Raw genomic sequence first — 18,581 nt, forward strand, 5'->3', positions numbered from 1 at the left:
AAAAAAATTTAAAATTACAAAATATGCCATTATTTTCAAATTTCAATATTTAGTTTCAAATTTACAAAATATGCCATTATGTATCCCATTCGTGCGAGTATTCTTCTTCACCTCGAGGAACCGCCTTTCACATTTTCACACTATTCCCAAAAACTCAAACTGCACAGCAACGATTGTTCACTATAAACCACGATCAACGACGACCACCAACGACGACGACCACCAAAGACGACCACCAGCGACGACGATCGAAGCGATTCTCACTCTCTTGGAAAAAAAAAAACATAAGAAAATCAACCTCTAACACATATTTGCCTTAGATTTTAGGGATTAAGGAGTTTAGACATTTTAGCTATTGTTCGTTATGTATGCTTCCTTTGGAGGGATTCAAAACTACTCTTGGTTTAGGTCTTGGATTCAAAACTACTATTGGTTTTACCTATTGTTCATTCTTCATTCTCCAATTTAGTTTAGGATTTGGGTTTAGTTTTGGTTTCAAAACATCTAAAAACCAAAAAATACCAAAGAAAGAGAAAGAGCATCAAATATATCTGTTTTATGCACTGAAGAAAATGGAAACTGCAGTGTAGTTTCCGGTTTAGTTTGTAGTTCTTGTTTTGACTATTCCTCACCCAAATTCACAATCATTTGATTAAAGTCAGTAACTTGGGGCGCAAGTTATCATTATTCACAAGTCTATTAGGGTTTTTTTTTTATACTGCTAACAGTGGCATGCTTGCACACCAAAGAAAGTTGACATGTTGACCACAAATGGTTTTCAGGTTAATGGGGAACTTTACCCTGCCATCACAGGAACACAAACAAAACGAGTGAACAGGCACATTCCATGGCACAAAATACCTTCCTAAAACCCCCTACAGTGGATACGATACAATTTCACCACTAATCTCTTCTTCAACACCTTGGAACTGCAGCAACTGCCAACAGTCGGCGCAGTCGCTTCCACAGGTTGCACCCGACATTACCACAAGATCACGATGACAACCACCACTAGCCACAAGCTACCAGCTGGTCCTCGCAATGAACAACAAAAAAATAAAAGAAAAATATATTTTTATGACAACCACTGGCATCCACTATCGCTGTCTCGTCATGACGACAACTCGCCGGACTAGCCAGCCAGTCCTCACCGCGAAGAAAAATCGGGAAAAGAAAATAAATTCAAAAACCAAGCTTGACCTGCCTTGGTGTGCATGACAACTCCTCTCCTCCAAGATCTCTCTCTCAAGCTAGAAAATAGAGGAAAACAAGTTTGCAATTTGAAGGGGAATGAAGAGAAGCCTTGTATTTATAGTAGTTGGGCTGGCATCCTTGACCTAGACGGAGTCACATACCTATTCCAACTGGGGGCCCAACTCAAAGAAGAAAAAAGCCTAATCCTATTAGGAGCCCAACTTGCAAAAGGACCTCAACTCACAGAAGGAAGCCCAAATACAGTGGGAAACCCTGATAAATATTTCTCATCTCCTCCTTGCCTTATAAGCACCATGCAGAAGTTGGGTGCATTTGTGGGAACACATATTTCAACGACCAATAAGAAGGTGACATGTGAAAAAAGGGATATTCCTTAGGTCAAATAATTACCCTAATTAAATATTTAATTAGGGAATTATCTTTTATTTAGGATAGGAATATCTCCCTAAATCAAGGAACCAATTTCCAGCAAATCTCTTTGATTAATTCATATCATCTTTTTGGGTAAGAATAATCCTAATTAAATAAGGATCATTCTCCAAAGCCTAGCCCAGCAAGGAGTCTATAAATACAGGGCTACACCACATACATGAGGTAATTCAAAAACCTTAGTCGAATCCTCTCTCACTCTCACTCTCTGTCTCTCTCTGTCTCTCTCTCTCTCCCACACGGCTCCAACCACCACCACACAGGCTTCGACAACTCGGTTCTCTTGTACCGTAGAGAAAACTCTGACCTTTCTGTTATCTTAGCATCTTTCTCAAGATCATTTAACTGGCTTAGACATCGGAGGGCCTTTGGCCAACACCCCCCCATTCCAAGGGTGTGGCCTATTTACTCCAATCTTTTTCGCAGGGATCAAGGAAGAAGAGAGAGATGGAAGCTCGAGGAATCTCTTGCGAACATTCTCCCCGTGAGAATTTTGCTCAGATAAGGACGAATCAAAGCTAGAAGATATAGAGGTGGCAATAGCTGAAATTGGCAACATCAAAGTGCTAATGGCTTGCAAATCTCTGGTCATAGCACCAAGGATCAAAACATACCCTTTCTTCTTACAACTTTGTTCCAGCCAAACAATTTGCAATTAATGTGTATTCCTTTGATCTCACCAAAGCAGATGCCTTTTTTAATGAATTTCTTGCTAACCATGTGATCAAGTAGGATTCCCGGCATAAAATGTCAAAAGAAAACGATCTCAAAGGGAGACAATAATGTAAGTGGCATAATTCATGTTCTCATCCCACCATTAATTGTATGGTATTTAGATATACTATTGTTGCGTAGATACAGCTGCACCAAAATGGATTCAGTTGCATCCTCAACTTGTGATACTCGCAAGTGCACGAGCCGTTTGGTAGTATAGCATATGTAAGTGCGAGGTCGATCCCACGAGGATTGGTGATTGAAAGATCCAATTCATTTTTCCTACACAAAACAGAAATGAAAAAGAAAGGAAATAAATAAAACAAGGAAGAAAGAAATAACTAACTCAAGCAGATAAGTTCCCAAGTTCAATTAGATTAATGGATTGATTCTAGCTAAAGTATGATTAAGCCATGGTGTGTGGTCATAACCTTGTGTTCCTAATTCCCTAATTTGATCATTTGTTGTCTAACCTAAAATTAAGCATTAGGAACCCATTAAGCATAAAAGAACATTTTAAACAACCAAGTATGTATCTAATCCCTGTTGTCGAATGTCCATACATACTCTTCCTATTCATAGTTCAATTCGAATTAAAGCATGGTGTCTACTCTTAATTCAAACCAAGATAGCTAACATGCAAGCCTAAATGGTGATCAATCATTCAAACTAGCATATTAACTTATAAGCATAATGAATAAGAACAAAAACCATAATTGAAACTTGGAAACTAATCAAACTTGAAACTAAAGAAAAGAATTTACATAACAATGAAAATTAAGTAGAACTTGGAAAAACTTAAGGAGAATTTTAGCACAAAGATCTCATTATAACAATTGAAAACTAGAAAGAGAAACTAAGAGAATTTGAGGGAGAGAAGGGAAGGGAGCTCTAGAGAAGTGTTTGAGAGCTCCCCCCCTTGGGGTGTGTTTACAAGCTTGGGAAACCTCACTATATATAGGCCTAAGGAAGCTGAAAATCTGAATTAAGTATGGCTAATGCATACAACACTTGTTTTATAAAATCTGAAATGGTTGATGCACTTCACTAATGCATACAACACTTCCATTATAAAATCTGAAATGGTTGATGCACTTCACTAATAAATCCCACCAGCAGCCCTAGCTCATCTTCATGTCACCATGACCAAGCTTCCAACCAGAAATAATAGCTCATCCTGAGGTCAGCATGACCAGAAACTTCAAGGGCTTACGAATTGGGCTTCCCTTAAGCAAATTAAGACTTTAAGCACTCAAAATTGAAGTTCAGAATGTCTTCTTTCCAGCCATATGTTATTTGGGCCAATCCAAGGTCGGAGGAGGAAGTTAAGGCCAAAACAAATTGCTAACTCATTTTCCGCGCTGATAAGATCCATCCTGAGCATGGCTCTGTGTTTGCTAGGTAACAGACTCCACAATTATCCAATGGGGCTGAATTTCGGATATGTTATAGTATACACCCATTGGAACAACTTTCATGAATAATGTGGCCTCATCCGAGCTATGTAGGTTGCTGAAACAAAGCTTGCAATATGACCTACGAAACTGGGCTGGCAGGGGACTGTAGCCAAAATTGAGTTTGTCTTTAAGCTCTTCATCCATTCATCCAAATTAGGCCCTAACATGCATGGATTGCATCATTTACTATCCAAAGCCCTCATTATTACCTAAAGCTCAATGAACTGAAAGATAAACACAAAAAGGATTAAAAGCACAAGTTTAACTCAAAAACATACCAAATCATAAGCTAGAAGGGTACAAAATGATATACAATTATGAACCGATCAAATACCCCCAAACCTAGATTTTGCTAGTCCTCAAGCAAAACAACACAAAACAAAGTTAAAAACAAAACAAGAAGTTAACTAGACCACTTTCGTAGGTAACTCGATTGCATTGAGCGAATGCAACAAGCCTTTAAACCTCTAGGCATCCCTAGTAGGAGGAGTTGTGTCTCCTGAGGGTTTAACAGTTACGATACCCACAAACGTTTTTCTAACTCTACAAAACAAAATGGTTAGAAAACTTATTAGATTTGTTAGTTCTTAAGCAAAACCAAAACCAAAAACAAACATAAAAATAAAAATAAAACACAAAACACAAAAAACAAAAAAAACAAAATCAAAATAAAAACTCAAAACAATCTTTCCGAACATTTTGTGAAGAGAAATGACTCATGCACATGACTTAAACGTTTTGACAATAAAAGCTCAATTTTAGACATTATTCACAAAGCGGCAAAGTTCAAAACATAATATGCTCAAAGTGTAGTAGTGTGATAGCCAAATGCAACAAATTCCCCAATCTTAGTTTCCACACAATTTCAAAAATCATACCAAGCACAAATGCAACTTCAAATCTCACCAAAGTTGTCCTCTCACAAATGAATCACTCAGAAGAGGGCTACAATGCAACACTCAGTTATAGACATGGGATTAGAGTTAAATCATAAGGTACTTAACTCAAAAATAGGAAGATGAAGAACTTGCATTAATATGATCTCAAGAAGGAGGCCAAACACTTAAAAGTAGAAAAATGAATGCAATTCAAGCACATGACATTTAAGATCAATTTAGGTCTTTATTATAGGTTGTAATGGGGTCAAGGGTGTAAGGTGAGTGAGAAATGAAAGGTATGGATAATACAAAGTCCAAGGAACTCACAATGTAAGAGCATAAAAAAAATTGTTTACAAGACTTGGAATCATCACGATTAGATTTTTTTTCTTTTACATGATCAAAACTCCTTATACCTTCATTTACAATGATTTAAACTCCTTTCCAAACACCAATGAAACCCAAAAACAAAATTTCATTCAACTACCATTTAATCATAACTTTTTTTCTTTTCTTTTCTTTCACCAATTGTGTGATTTTCTTTTTTTTCTTTTTTTCTTCTATGTAATATCCCTTCCCAAACTTAGCATGAAAAACACATCCGAATTAGAGCTCATGAGTTCCTTAGAAAGGTAAATATTTGTTTTTCGGGCTAAGGCGAGCAAATATAATTGGTAAAATGAAAGAAAAGGTTTACATGTAGGCTCAAAATGGTTAACAATGGAAAATCATGCTTAAGCATGCATAAGGTTAGCTTGAAAGGCACAAACGATCCAAAGAAGGCCTTAATATCATTTCTTTAAATGTCATGAAATCAAATTGCATAAGAATGAATGACTTTTAAGTGTTCAACCAAATCAATGAATAATGAGATCAAACAACAACTTTGATGACAAGAAAATAAGAGTATGTGTATAACACTCATGAAATGAAGCACAAGGCTCAAAAGCTCACATTATATGGTTATATAAGTCTAATTTATGCTTGATACAATTCTTTGGGTCATGCAAATCCTTTAATTGGAAAATTATGAAACAAATGGCAAGTGCAAAGAAGGTTTCGAACATGTCATGCTAGAACGATGCCAAATTAATTAATTAATTAATTATTATTTTTTACAATAAAAATTTACAAGGAAAAAAAAATAAATAATAAATAAAATTCAATTTTTTATTTAAGTCATGCAACATTTATCACAATCTCATCAAATGTGTTCGGAAAGTGACTAAACAAGATTTAAAACAAGAAAAAAAAAAAAAAAATTTAAAAATTTTAAGAAAAACCAAGTTTACTTGCTAAACTCCAATACCCCCAAACCTAGAAATGAGCATTGTCCTCAATGTTTAAAAATTAGCCACAAACAATGTCATAACAACAAATGAAAGGTATTAAAGCAAATAAAAAAAAATCACAAAATCACAAAAGAAAACAAAAACAAAATAATTATAAAATAAAAATTACAACACAAACAAAAAAACAAAAAAAAAAAACAGTAAACCCTAATCACACAATTCTGAAACCCAAAAAATTTTTGAAGCCCAAAGCCCACAATTTCGAAACACAAACCACGGTGAATTTAACCCACTTTGAAACCCAAACTAAAGTGAAACCCGACCCACAATTTGTTTTCATTTCCGGCTTTTTATTATTATTTAGTTTTGTAAAAACAAACTATCGAACCGTGACAGCAACACAAAGAGCGGGATTTTAACATGGGTCATGATGTCTCGGTTCAGTGTAAGGGACCAACAGACAGGGCGAGACACGTGTCGACGCATAGAGGCGCCGCAGACTCCACAAGCAAAAATTACGGGCTCATGGAAAGGCGCGAAGACTTTACTGAACGCGTTCGTTCAGAAAAGACACGTCGTGATAAATGAGTTGGGTATGGTTGGAAGGCGAGAAGGTTGTGGGACTCAAGGAATGCTGGAGATTCAGAAAATGCTCAGATGCTGTAATGGCTAGGGTTTGTCAAAGACTAAGTCTATAAGAAAGGGTGAAAAAAAAACGCAAACTCAGAAACACACAAAAGAGAAAAGAAAGAAAGAAGAAAAGAGAGTGAGAAATCAAATGGCCTCTAACTACCCATTTTCGTTGGATCTCAACCTAGCTCCACCGACTCAGACACGAGGCCAAGCAGCGGCACCAGTATGGATGCCCTACTTTGCTTCCGCACGGGGGCCTGTGACAGTAACTGACTCAATACTCCTGGACAACGATGTTGCCATTGGAGTGGCTAGAAATTTAGTGACTCCTAAAGATATACGTGTGCTGGGGACAAGGGATGACAACCGGATCGTGAGTGATGCCCTGGCACTGAGCGTGCAGAGTACAGCAACAGTCGCAAGTTTGGGTCATCGCCTACTTGCGAAGTCCCATGAGGTAGAGGTGCTGAAAGGTCAGTTGGCGGCGGAGCGAAGTATGGTTGAGGAGTGTCAGACTGCTATAAAAAGCTTGAAAAGGGAGAGGTCAAGGATAGTGGAGGTGAATCGACACCAGCTAGAAGTATTGCGGGACGAGAATAGAAACCTATCAAAGATGGTAGAGTTGTACTCTCGCGACATGCGAAAACAGCTGGAAGACCTAGACAGACCGGGTAAACGCAAACAAGCAGATCGCGAGAGTAGTTACGCTCAAGCTAAGATTGCGATCTTTGGGAGCTCAAGTGATGAGCCCCAAGAAGCTGTGCGTGAAGCCCCGGAAGAGGACAGCCAGAGGGCCAAACTCAAAGCTCCAATGGTCGAGACACCAAGCACCGAGAAGAAATGATTTCCTACTGCTTTATTGTTGTTTTTATTTTATTTTGTTGTTTTTGTATTTTCGTTATTTTGTTTCGGAAATAAAAGAGTAAGGTTGCAGAAAGAAAAAGAAAAAGAAAACACACTTCCCAACTAAAATAAAACAAAGACGACAAACGGAAAAGAAAACACATTTCCCTAACTAAAATAAACTAAAGATGATAGTTGAAAGGGAAAAGCAAAAACACAAAGCTCTAGAAAATGAAAGTAACGGGCAAAAATATTAAACACCAGAAAACACGGAGGAAAAAAAGTAAAGTAAAGGTGCTCCCCCTTGAAGCGATTAGGTCGAGCATGCCCGGGAAATCCGAAATGGTGTTGGCTCTCTCTCATCAGCATATGTCTATTTAAACCACACTTCTGCAAGCGGATGATACCCAGCATTTCTTCCTGCAAACTCAAGGAAAAACATCAAAAAATTCAGAAGCAAAACAAATGGCATCCTCATGCACTCACCTTGATGATCTCAACCTTGAGCTCTCACTTGCACCACCGAATGCCCAGACAAGGGCTCCTCCAACTCCTGTCTTCCCAAACTCCACATATCATCACGGCACGGCCTCAAACTTTGCTGAGGCAATACCGAACTTTTCTGAGGCACTGTCGAACAGAGCAGTGCTGCTAGGAGGCATGATTAGCAGCAAGCTCACTCCGACAGATCATCTGCATGTGGCACAGAGGTCTGACAAGGCAGCGGTAGAGGAGTCCCACAATTTAACTGTGCTCCACGCGGTCTCCGCTACCAATTTGGGCATGCGCCTACTAGCGAGGACAAGGGAGTGTGCCGCGATGAGCGAGGAAATAGCTTCCTTGAAGGCTATGGTGGCGGACTTGCAGAAGCGGCTCTACTGTGCCAATCAGCACGTGGAAGCACTGCAGAGAAAAAATGAGGACCATGTGGAGTTGCTGCAGATTCTACAAGTGAGAGAAAATAGAGGCAAGCCATGATGATGATGGAGATGAAGAAGATGAAGAAGATGATGATGAAGATGATGATGATGTTGTTATTTTGTTATTTTGTTATTTTGTTTTTGTTTTTTTTGTTTTTTTTGTTTTTATGCAATGTTTGAATTGAAATAAAGTTTGTTTTTAACACTCAGAGAAAAAAAACTAACTAACTAACCATACCACGTAAATAAATACATAAACTAACTTAACAAAACAAAAACAAAGACTTAACAGAAAAGAAAACAAAGAAAATAAAAAAAAAACAAAAAAAAAAAAAAAAACAAAAAAAAAACTTAATTTAAAAACACACGAATATACAAGCAACTCATGGATGACCAGTTAAGGGCCTCAGAAAACACAGCCAGGGGATCCGGGAAGGTTGGAGGGGTCACAATGGTCCCGCTTAAAACCCAAACTTCTTAGACACCGAAGGTGTCGCCTATAGAACTCCTAGACACTGTATTGACGGAAGTGCTCACTGGGGTTACCATAAGTCAGCTCATATGAAAAATCTTTTTTAAAAAATTTTAAAATTTTTAAGATAAGAAATAAAAACAAATTAAGATAAAATGAAACAACAAACCATAAAAAATGAACTAAGTACTGTAAACAAATTCAAACAAACAACATAAATTGTTGTACTAAAAGAAACAAACCAAGAAACCAAAGAAGAAAAAAAGAAAAACAAACAGTACTTTCTATCACCCTTTTATCACCATTTGGACAGATTCGTTTCTATGTTTTTCAGCTTCGACCTATGTTCAGTTTTTAGGCTATAACTTTCCAACCGTAAGTCCAAATTTTACGTTCTTTATATGGTTGGATTCAGCATAGAAAAACAAAGAACTCAACGCGGACCAAAAGGCAAAAACAACTACGGAAATAAACAGAATTCAAAGAAGAGAAAGGATTGAAATGCTCCCCCTTGAAGCGATTAGGTCGAGCGTGATGCACTTGGAGGTCGCGACTTCTCCCATTGCTCCACACTTCCCATTCTTATGATTGAGGTTGCCATCTCTCTCCATTTTTATTAAGCTATCATAAATTGCTAAAACAAACACACAAACTTGAAATGGAATTAAAAGGATTAGGAAATAAAAACTAAAATGAAAAGGAAAATTAACACACATCCAATTCCATGCTTCAAAGCAACAAGCACCAATGGTTTGTGTAAGCTGGGACTTAAACCCAGTTCTCTTGCTTGTTGGGCAATTGTCCTTTTCTGTTGGACTACAAACACAACTTGTCCATTAACGTCATTAACTTTAAAACTTGAAATTGTCTAGTTAAGAAAAAAAAATAAAGTAGGAAAGCCAAATAGAATCAAACAATGTTACCGATCCCCGGCAACGGCGCCAAAAACTTGTTGCGTAGATACAGCTGCACCAAAATGGATTCAGTTGCATCCTCAACTTGTGATACTCGCAAGTGCACGAGCCGTTTGGTAGTATAGCATATGTAAGTGCGAGGTCGATCCCACGAGGATTGGTGATTGAAAGATCCAATTCATTTTTCCTACACAAAACAGAAATGAAAAAGAAAGGAAATAAATAAAACAAGGAAGAAAGAAATAACTAACTCAAGCAGATAAGTTCCCAAGTTCAATTAGATTAATGGATTGATTCTAGCTAAAGTATGATTAAGCCATGGTGTGTGGTCATAACCTTGTGTTCCTAATTCCCTAATTTGATCATTTGTTGTCTAACCTAAAATTAAGCATTAGGAACCCATTAAGCATAAAAGAACATTTTAAACAACCAAGTATGTATCTAATCCCTGTTGTCGAATGTCCATACATACTCTTCCTATTCATAGTTCAATTCGAATTAAAGCATGGTGTCTACTCTTAATTCAAACCAAGATAGCTAACATGCAAGCCTAAATGGTGATCAATCATTCAAACTAGCATATTAACTTATAAGCATAATGAATAAGAACAAAAACCATAATTGAAACTTGGAAACTAATCAAACTTGAAACTAAAGAAAAGAATTTACATAACAATGAAAATTAAGTAGAACTTGGAAAAACTTAAGGAGAATTTTAGCACAAAGATCTCATTATAACAATTGAAAACTAGAAAGAGAAACTAAGAGAATTTGAGGGAGAGAAGGGAAGGGAGCTCTAGAGAAGTGTTTGAGAGCTCCCCCCCTTGGGGTGTGTTTACAAGCTTGGGAAACCTCACTATATATAGGCCTAAGGAAGCTGAAAATCTGAATTAAGTATGGCTAATGCATACAACACTTGTTTTATAAAATCTGAAATGGTTGATGCACTTCACTAATGCATACAACACTTCCATTATAAAATCTGAAATGGTTGATGCACTTCACTAATAAATCCCACCAGCAGCCCTAGCTCATCTTCATGTCACCATGACCAAGCTTCCAACCAGAAATAATAGCTCATCCTGAGGTCAGCATGACCAGAAACTTCAAGGGCTTACGAATTGGGCTTCCCTTAAGCAAATTAAGACTTTAAGCACTCAAAATTGAAGTTCAGAATGTCTTCTTTCCAGCCATATGTTATTTGGGCCAATCCAAGGTCGGAGGAGGAAGTTAAGGCCAAAACAAATTGCTAACTCATTTTCCGCGCTGATAAGATCCATCCTGAGCATGGCTCTGTGTTTGCTAGGTAACAGACTCCACAATTATCCAATGGGGCTGAATTTCGGATATGTTATAGTATACACCCATTGGAACAACTTTCATGAATAATGTGGCCTCATCCGAGCTATGTAGGTTGCTGAAACAAAGCTTGCAATATGACCTACGAAACTGGGCTGGCAGGGGACTGTAGCCAAAATTGAGTTTGTCTTTAAGCTCTTCATCCATTCATCCAAATTAGGCCCTAACATGCATGGATTGCATCATTTACTATCCAAAGCCCTCATTATTACCTAAAGCTCAATGAACTGAAAGATAAACACAAAAAGGATTAAAAGCACAAGTTTAACTCAAAAACATACCAAATCATAAGCTAGAAGGGTACAAAATGATATACAATTATGAACCGATCAACTATCCAAAAAAACAATCAACAAATGAGTATCTGATACTATTGGGTTCATTTTTACACATGATTTATCATGTTATTCACCCAATATTTTGAGTTAGTTCTTGATATTTTATAGTTTTTTTACTTCCTTTTTGTGTTTTCATAGATTTTACCTTGATTAGAATGAAAATGAGCCAAAAATGCATTATTGGTTATAAATTTTGTTTTTTCATTTTCGTAGGTCAACTTCTTGGCCTTGGATCAGTATGCTTCGATGCTCGGATGAGGTGAAGATCTTCATAGAACTTGTTCCAATGGATGTTGACTACAACATATCCGAATTTGAGCTCCATTGAACAAGTATAACCTATCCGAATTTGGGCAAGTTTTTACCTCCATGATGTCATCTTGATTCTTCTTGTTACCATACCATTTGGTAACAAGAATTTACTTTGATGGAGTGCAATTTTCTGAGACAAAGAGCATCTTTGTGAAGACAAAAACCAAAAATCATATCATGACATAAAAAATAGAATGAATATGTTATTGGTGGGTGAGTTGGAAAGGAGGAGAGAGGGGAGCATAGAGAAGGCATCTGCCATTCATTCAACGGAAGAATTAAATTTTGCAGAGATGAGAGCAGGTTTTAGAGAGCTAGAGAAGGAAGAAGGTGCAGCCAAGCAAGAAATGGAAGAAGATTTCCACCATTGAAGACCTTGAGCTTTCATCACTTTCACAAAATCTGTAAACTCTTTCTAGTTTTATTTTGAATTTGTGTTTGAAATAAGTATGCGGAACTAAACTCCATAGCTAGGCTTAGGTTGAAGCCCTAAACATGAATACTCTATTGTTTTAATGCTTGAGTGTATGAATTTCTAGATATTGTTGATGAATTCCCATTCACTAAAACAATCTATCCTTGATGTATGTTTTTCTTTGATTGATCACCTTTGAAAGTATGTTTCTTGAGGTTGTTGGAATTATATGTACCTTCATGTCTTCCTAAGCAACAAATGGATAAAGTAAGAATCATCCATGTGAATTGGTTTCTTGAATGCCTAATGTAAACATCATACTATTAGGGTTCTTGTGATGTTCATATTATCTTTGAACTTGATGGGTTTTTCTTGTAATCAAATTGAAGTACTAAGCACACCTAGATTGATTATAGGGAAGGCAAAAGTATTGTAGCACTAGCCCTGCACTCTACTTATATTAGAGAGAATCAATGCGTCTTGAGCCACTAGACCCGGTCTTGATTGCTAACATCTTCATCAACACATTTAGAGTTCATCACTTGAGTGTCCATGAACATGGGTAGGGTTGTTTAGGGTGGATTCTGAAACTCTAGTGTTTGTTACATTTTATTTTCACACTTTGACTTTCATCTCTGTCATTCTTGTTAAAATTAGAGTTCGATTACATTCAAGCATTATAATTAGGCCACTTGAATCAAATCAAACAACCCCCCCCCAAAACTCATGTGTGATTGAAACGTTGTGTGTTGTCTTCACTGTATTCTGCTCACTTTCATAACTGTTTTTGACAGTTGGTCCGCAGTGAGTTCTTTGTTTTTCTGTGATGAATCCAACCATATAAAGAACGTGAATTTTGGACAAACGGTTGGAAAGTTATAGGTAAAAAACTGAACAGAGGTCGAAGCTGAAAAACAGAGAAACGATTCTGCCTAAATGGTGATAAACAGGGGATACAGTGGTGATAAAAGTGTGATAGAAATTGTTGTTTGTGTTTCTTGTTTTGTTTCTTTTCTTTTACATTTCTTTACTCATTCTTAGCTTCCAATTTGTGTTTTTCATTTGTGTTGTGTTCAATAAGTGTTCTTTACGTACTCAAATTAGAACTTGTAAGCCGACAATTCCTCGTGGGATCGACCCCGTACTTACTAAATCTATACCTCAATAGATTCGTGCACTTGCGGGTATTTTTAATTGAATGATTAGCACATTAATTTGTGTCAATTATTAATACAACAGATACCCATGGCAAACATGCTTGTGGATATCAGATTATATCCTTCATGATGGCAATGCAAGTTAAAATCAAATCATGTATCTAAAGGCGACTGTCAAAAAATTGCTTTTAGGTGTACATATGTGAGAATGTGAAGGTAAAAAGTCTCACATTGGAAAGTTGAGAAACCTAGCAAGGGCTTATAAGGAGTTGGGCTACTCCCTTCATTGCCAATTGGTTTTGGGGTGAAACCTCAACTTCCTCATAAGTCCTTGCTAGATTTCTCAATTTTCCAATGTGGGACGTTTTACCTTCACATTCTCACACTTATAACCGTACAAGTCAAACTTAAAATTATGTAATGCGCTATGATGTACGATCGTTGCATAGCAACATTTGCAGCATGGAAGCAAAGGCGGAGCCACGTTGGGACCAGTGCAGTCTCAGGCCCCCAAGTTTTTATTATAAATAAAAATAGTAGTATATTGTTATTGGATAACCTATATCAATTAACATATTTATTTACCATATGGGGCCCTACCAGTCAAACCTACATTCCCAAAAGTTTTAACAAAACTATTATTATTATATTACATTTTAACACAAATATTACATTTGTACACAAATTGCTAAAAAGAAGAGATTTTAATCCATTTTTCTATTCTCTTGGTGGGAGCAAACTTTCTCATTGTTTGGGAGTTTTTCTCTCAAACTCAATATTATAATATCAAGTTTTAAAATTAAGTTAATTATAGATGAATGATTGCATGGTTGCATATTTTGAGAAAAATATTTTTAATAGTATAGATGACATGGTTGTTATGTAACGATTTCAAAATATGAAAACTTGTCAAGGACAATTATGAATTGTAATGATTTTTTGTTGTTGTCAAAATTATGATTGTAATGACTAGACAATTTTATTTGTGATGTTTTGGTATGTCTTGAGTTCGAATTTTTTATTATTTATGTTTTGGTATGTCTTGAGTTCGAATTATGATTGTAATGATTGCTTGGAAGTTTTTTATTTGGCTGTTCATGATAATTATGGTTATTAAAGGAAGCCTTGGGGTAGCTGATGTGTTTAACATGTATTTATGCACACACAAAAAAACCCTACTATTTTCCACACATCTACCTAACCGATCATGAAAATTGCATTGACTTGTAGTTAAACACATACTTGAATTAAATCCATATCTGGCAACGATCGTTGGTATGAATTGTTATTATAATTTATTTTTGATTCCTAAAACAAGTATAAATATCAAGCAAGCATCCCCTTGGTTTCAACTTCAAGAACTAGGTTTTGCAGGTCCTTTGCTTTTGATTATAATGACAAGAGCTTCTTCATTGGTGTCACAGATTATGCTCCAAATTATCCAAAGTCCTTCCCTTCCTCTCTTCACTTCTCTGGTGCTCCTTGTTGTCCTTGCTATATACTGGAAGAGATTTAGAAGCCATACTTGTCCAATTGATCTTAGGTTGCCTCCAGGGCCATGGAAGCTACCTCTGGTTGGAAACTTGCACCAGTTGGCTGGCTCTTTACCACATCATTGCCTGACAGACTTGGCCAAGAAGTATGGGCCTATCATGCACCTCAAACTGGGACAAGTATCAACCATAGTCATTTCATCACCAGAGTTAGCTGAAGAGGTGTTGAAGATAAACAAGGCCGCTTTCTCCGAACGGCCAGCGCTTATCGCTGCTGCAATCTTTTCCTACAATTGTGCAGGTCTCATCTTTGTTCCTGATAATGATCACTGGAGAGAAATGAGAAAGGTTTGCATGCTTGAGCTCCTGAGCGCGAAACGGGTGCGGTCTTTTGCATCAATAAGAAACGAAGAGGCATCGAGTCTAGTTCAGTCAATCTCCTTATCTGAGGGTCAGCCTGTCAATCTTAGCGACTTGATCTTCAACATGCAGAATTGCATTCCTGCCCGTGCAGCCTTGGGGAAAAAATGCAAACATCAACAAGAATTTATATCATTGGTGGAGGAAATGAGAACATTCGTGGCGGGCTTTGATCTGCCTGATCTCTTCCCTTCGCTTAAGTTCCTCCGTTATGTCACTGGTTTGAAGCCTGCCTGGGAGAAAATACACCGAAAGATGGACAGGATTCTAGAGGAAGTCATCAATGACCATAGAGAGAAAAGAAAGGCCGCCTTTGCATCATTAAGCAACAAAAATAACAAAGAATCATGCCATCAGGAAGAAGAAGAAGAAGAAGATCTAGTTGATGTGCTTCTACAACTCCAGGAGTCTGGTGAACTCCAAATTGATCTCACAAACACCATAATCAAAGCTGTCACGCTGGTACGTATGTACATAACGTTAGGGACTATGCTTAGGGACTATCTTGGATTGGTCTAAATTGGATAACACTTATCTGCGCGTGTGAAGAGGCTAGTATATACTGGTATATTATAATAATAATATACGTGTATATACATATGTATAATATATGTAATATATTTGTATATACGTGTCTATATGTATATATTATAGTATATGTGTATATATGTATATTATAATATAATATATATCAGTCCCGATCATATATATATGGGTATATTACAATAATAATAATAATAATAATAATAATAATAATAATAATAATAATATATGTGCATACAACATTTATATATGTATATTATAATATATAATACATATGGGTATATTATAATAATACATGTGTATATACATATGTATATTATCTATATATATAAAGCAAAAGGTAGAGAATGGTGAAACATTCAAAATACCAGAAAATTCCCTTGGTTAATGCAAACATTAAGAATTTAAATTATTAATTAAATGAGGATAATATGGTAAATTCACACTTTTTCATATTTAAAAAAATTAAAATTAAAAGAAAAATCAGATAATGGCCTATTTTTATGGAACATAACTACCCATTATATTTTTTAATTCTAAAATAAATTTTAATTTTTTTAAAAAAAGCCTCTCGCAGGCGCGGAAGCGCGTGCGGAGAGGCTAGTATATGTGATATATTTTATAATATATATACAAAGTAAAAGGCAGAGAATGGTGAAACATTCAAAATACTAGAAAATGCCCATGGTTAATTCAAACATAAAGAATTAAAATTATTAATTAAATGAGAATAATATGGTAAATTCACATATTTTTTCATATTAAAAAAATTAAAATTAAAAACAAAATCAGATAATAGGTCCTACTTTTATGGAACATAACTACCCATATTATCTTTTCTTAATTCTAAAAATAAAATAAATAAATAAAAAAGAAAACCAATTGGCACATGCGCAAGGGGCTAGTATGTATAATATATGTGTATATACGTGTATATATATATATGTATATTATAGTATATGTGTATATATTATTATAGTATACATATATATATACACATATATAAACATATATTATGCATATTACATATATTATAATATAAAATATATGGGTATATAATAATAATAATAATAATAATATATGTTATTATGGAGATTCACTATTATACCTAATATAAGGGCCCAAATTATAAAAACACCCTATATTAAATGGACTTTAGAAACATACCAAAAGCTCATTTACAACATAACAAAGAAGCTTTTAACTTCTTATAAATTACAAAATTGTCATTGATTTCTTAAAACAAGTCCAATCCCAAAACCACATAAAAAAAACCCAAAATACTTAATAGGACATCAAAGTAATTTAATAATCAGAATTAAATTCAATAGAGTCAGCTGTCATTTTTTAAGCTTTTTTTTGGATTTGTTTATAGAAATTAAATAATATAGGATTTATCTATATCATTAGTGCTAAGAATGGGTTATAACTAAATATCTTTATTATTTTTATAGGACTTGTATTTTGCTGGAAGTGAGACTGTAGCGGCTACCACAGAATGGGCAATGTCAGAACTTGTGAGAAATCCTAGAGCAATGGAGAAAGCACAGGCGGAGGTACGCCACGTTGTTGCAGGACTGGGAAATGAGAAAAAACTTGAAGATGAAGACATGAAGAAGCTAGACTACTTGAAGCTGGTGATAAAAGAAACTCTACGATTACACCCTCCTCTTCCCTTAATCCCAAGGCAATTAGCTGAAGCAGATGATGATGATCAAAGCGGCTTATTATTCCATAAAATTGACGGGTACGATATACCAAGTAAATCGAGAGTGTTAATCAATGCTTGGGGGATAGGGAGAGACCCTCAATACTGGGAAAATCCTGATTGCTTTATGCCTGAGAGATTCCAAGGTAGTCGGGTTGATTTTAGAGGGAACGACTTCAAATTTATTCCATTTGGGGGAGGTAAGAGAATGTGTCCAGGCATATTATTTGGAACTACATCCGTCGAGCTTGCACTTGCTCAACTGCTCTACCACTTTAACTGGAAACTCCCTCCACATTCCCCTCCTGTTGTGTTAAAAAATGCCATTAATGCCACTGAAGAAGAAGAAGAACAAGAGCAACAGCAACAGCTTCAGCTTGACATGACGGAATCTATCACGTTGGCTGCTGTCAAGAAGAATGACTTGTATGTTATCGCCATTCCTTTCATTCCCTGATGATCACTACACTACATACAACGTTGTTGTCGCTGCTGCTGTTGGTGTTTATAAGTGGTTTTCTTTTTATTTTGTGCCATATCATGTGGTAGATATGCGTGAGTTGTCATCTCATCTGCCACATAAGTTAGTGTCATCAACATGGTAAATAAGATCTATTGTTTATGACATGTCATAAACAAGTTATGAGTTGAAGTGGAGTGCTTCTCAGGGGTCCTTTTCAATATTGTTTTGTGTTTCCTCCTCCGTGTTCTCTTCTGGCTTCTGCTATTGGTATGACTTGCAGTTTGTGTGGGTGTCAAAGGACTACTAGTTTGCTCATCAACGGCTTCCTTTAACAGTTGGGATGTTCTGCGGTCCTCTCATGTGGGTCTACTGTTGCGGTTCTCGTCAAAGGTCTTTCTATTAGTTTTCGTTTTTGATTTGTTCTTTATTGTATCTAAATCGGACTCTCTTATTTGTTCATAACATGTGTGGTACTCTTTCCTCCCATAGGGTTTGTCCCATGAGGATGTCCTATGAAGGTTTTAACGAGGCCACTGTACTGTGTCGCTCTTTGTATGCCTTTGGTTTTATAAATAAATTCTCTTTCTAAAACAAACAAACAAACAT

The 18,581-nt window shown here is 36.2% G+C and overlaps 1 protein-coding gene across 1 annotated transcript; it reads left to right on the top strand.

Moving 5' to 3' along the window:
• Positions 1 to 14,630: 14,630 nt before the first annotated feature.
• On the top strand, positions 14,631 to 18,578 carry LOC110771478 (melianol synthase CYP71BQ5-like). Its single transcript, XM_021975782.2, has 2 exons — positions 14,631 to 15,723; positions 17,259 to 18,578. Exons 1-2 carry the CDS (start codon positions 14,743 to 14,745, stop codon positions 17,967 to 17,969), a joined length of 1,692 nt encoding a protein of 563 aa, XP_021831474.2. The 5' UTR covers positions 14,631 to 14,742; the 3' UTR covers positions 17,970 to 18,578.
• The last annotated feature ends 3 nt before the right edge of the window (positions 18,579 to 18,581 follow it).

This window comes from Prunus avium, chromosome 7 (genome assembly GCF_965620075.1).
Source record: "Prunus avium chromosome 7, drPruAviu1.hap1.1, whole genome shotgun sequence".
Taxonomy (NCBI): Eukaryota; Viridiplantae; Streptophyta; class Magnoliopsida; order Rosales; family Rosaceae; genus Prunus; species Prunus avium.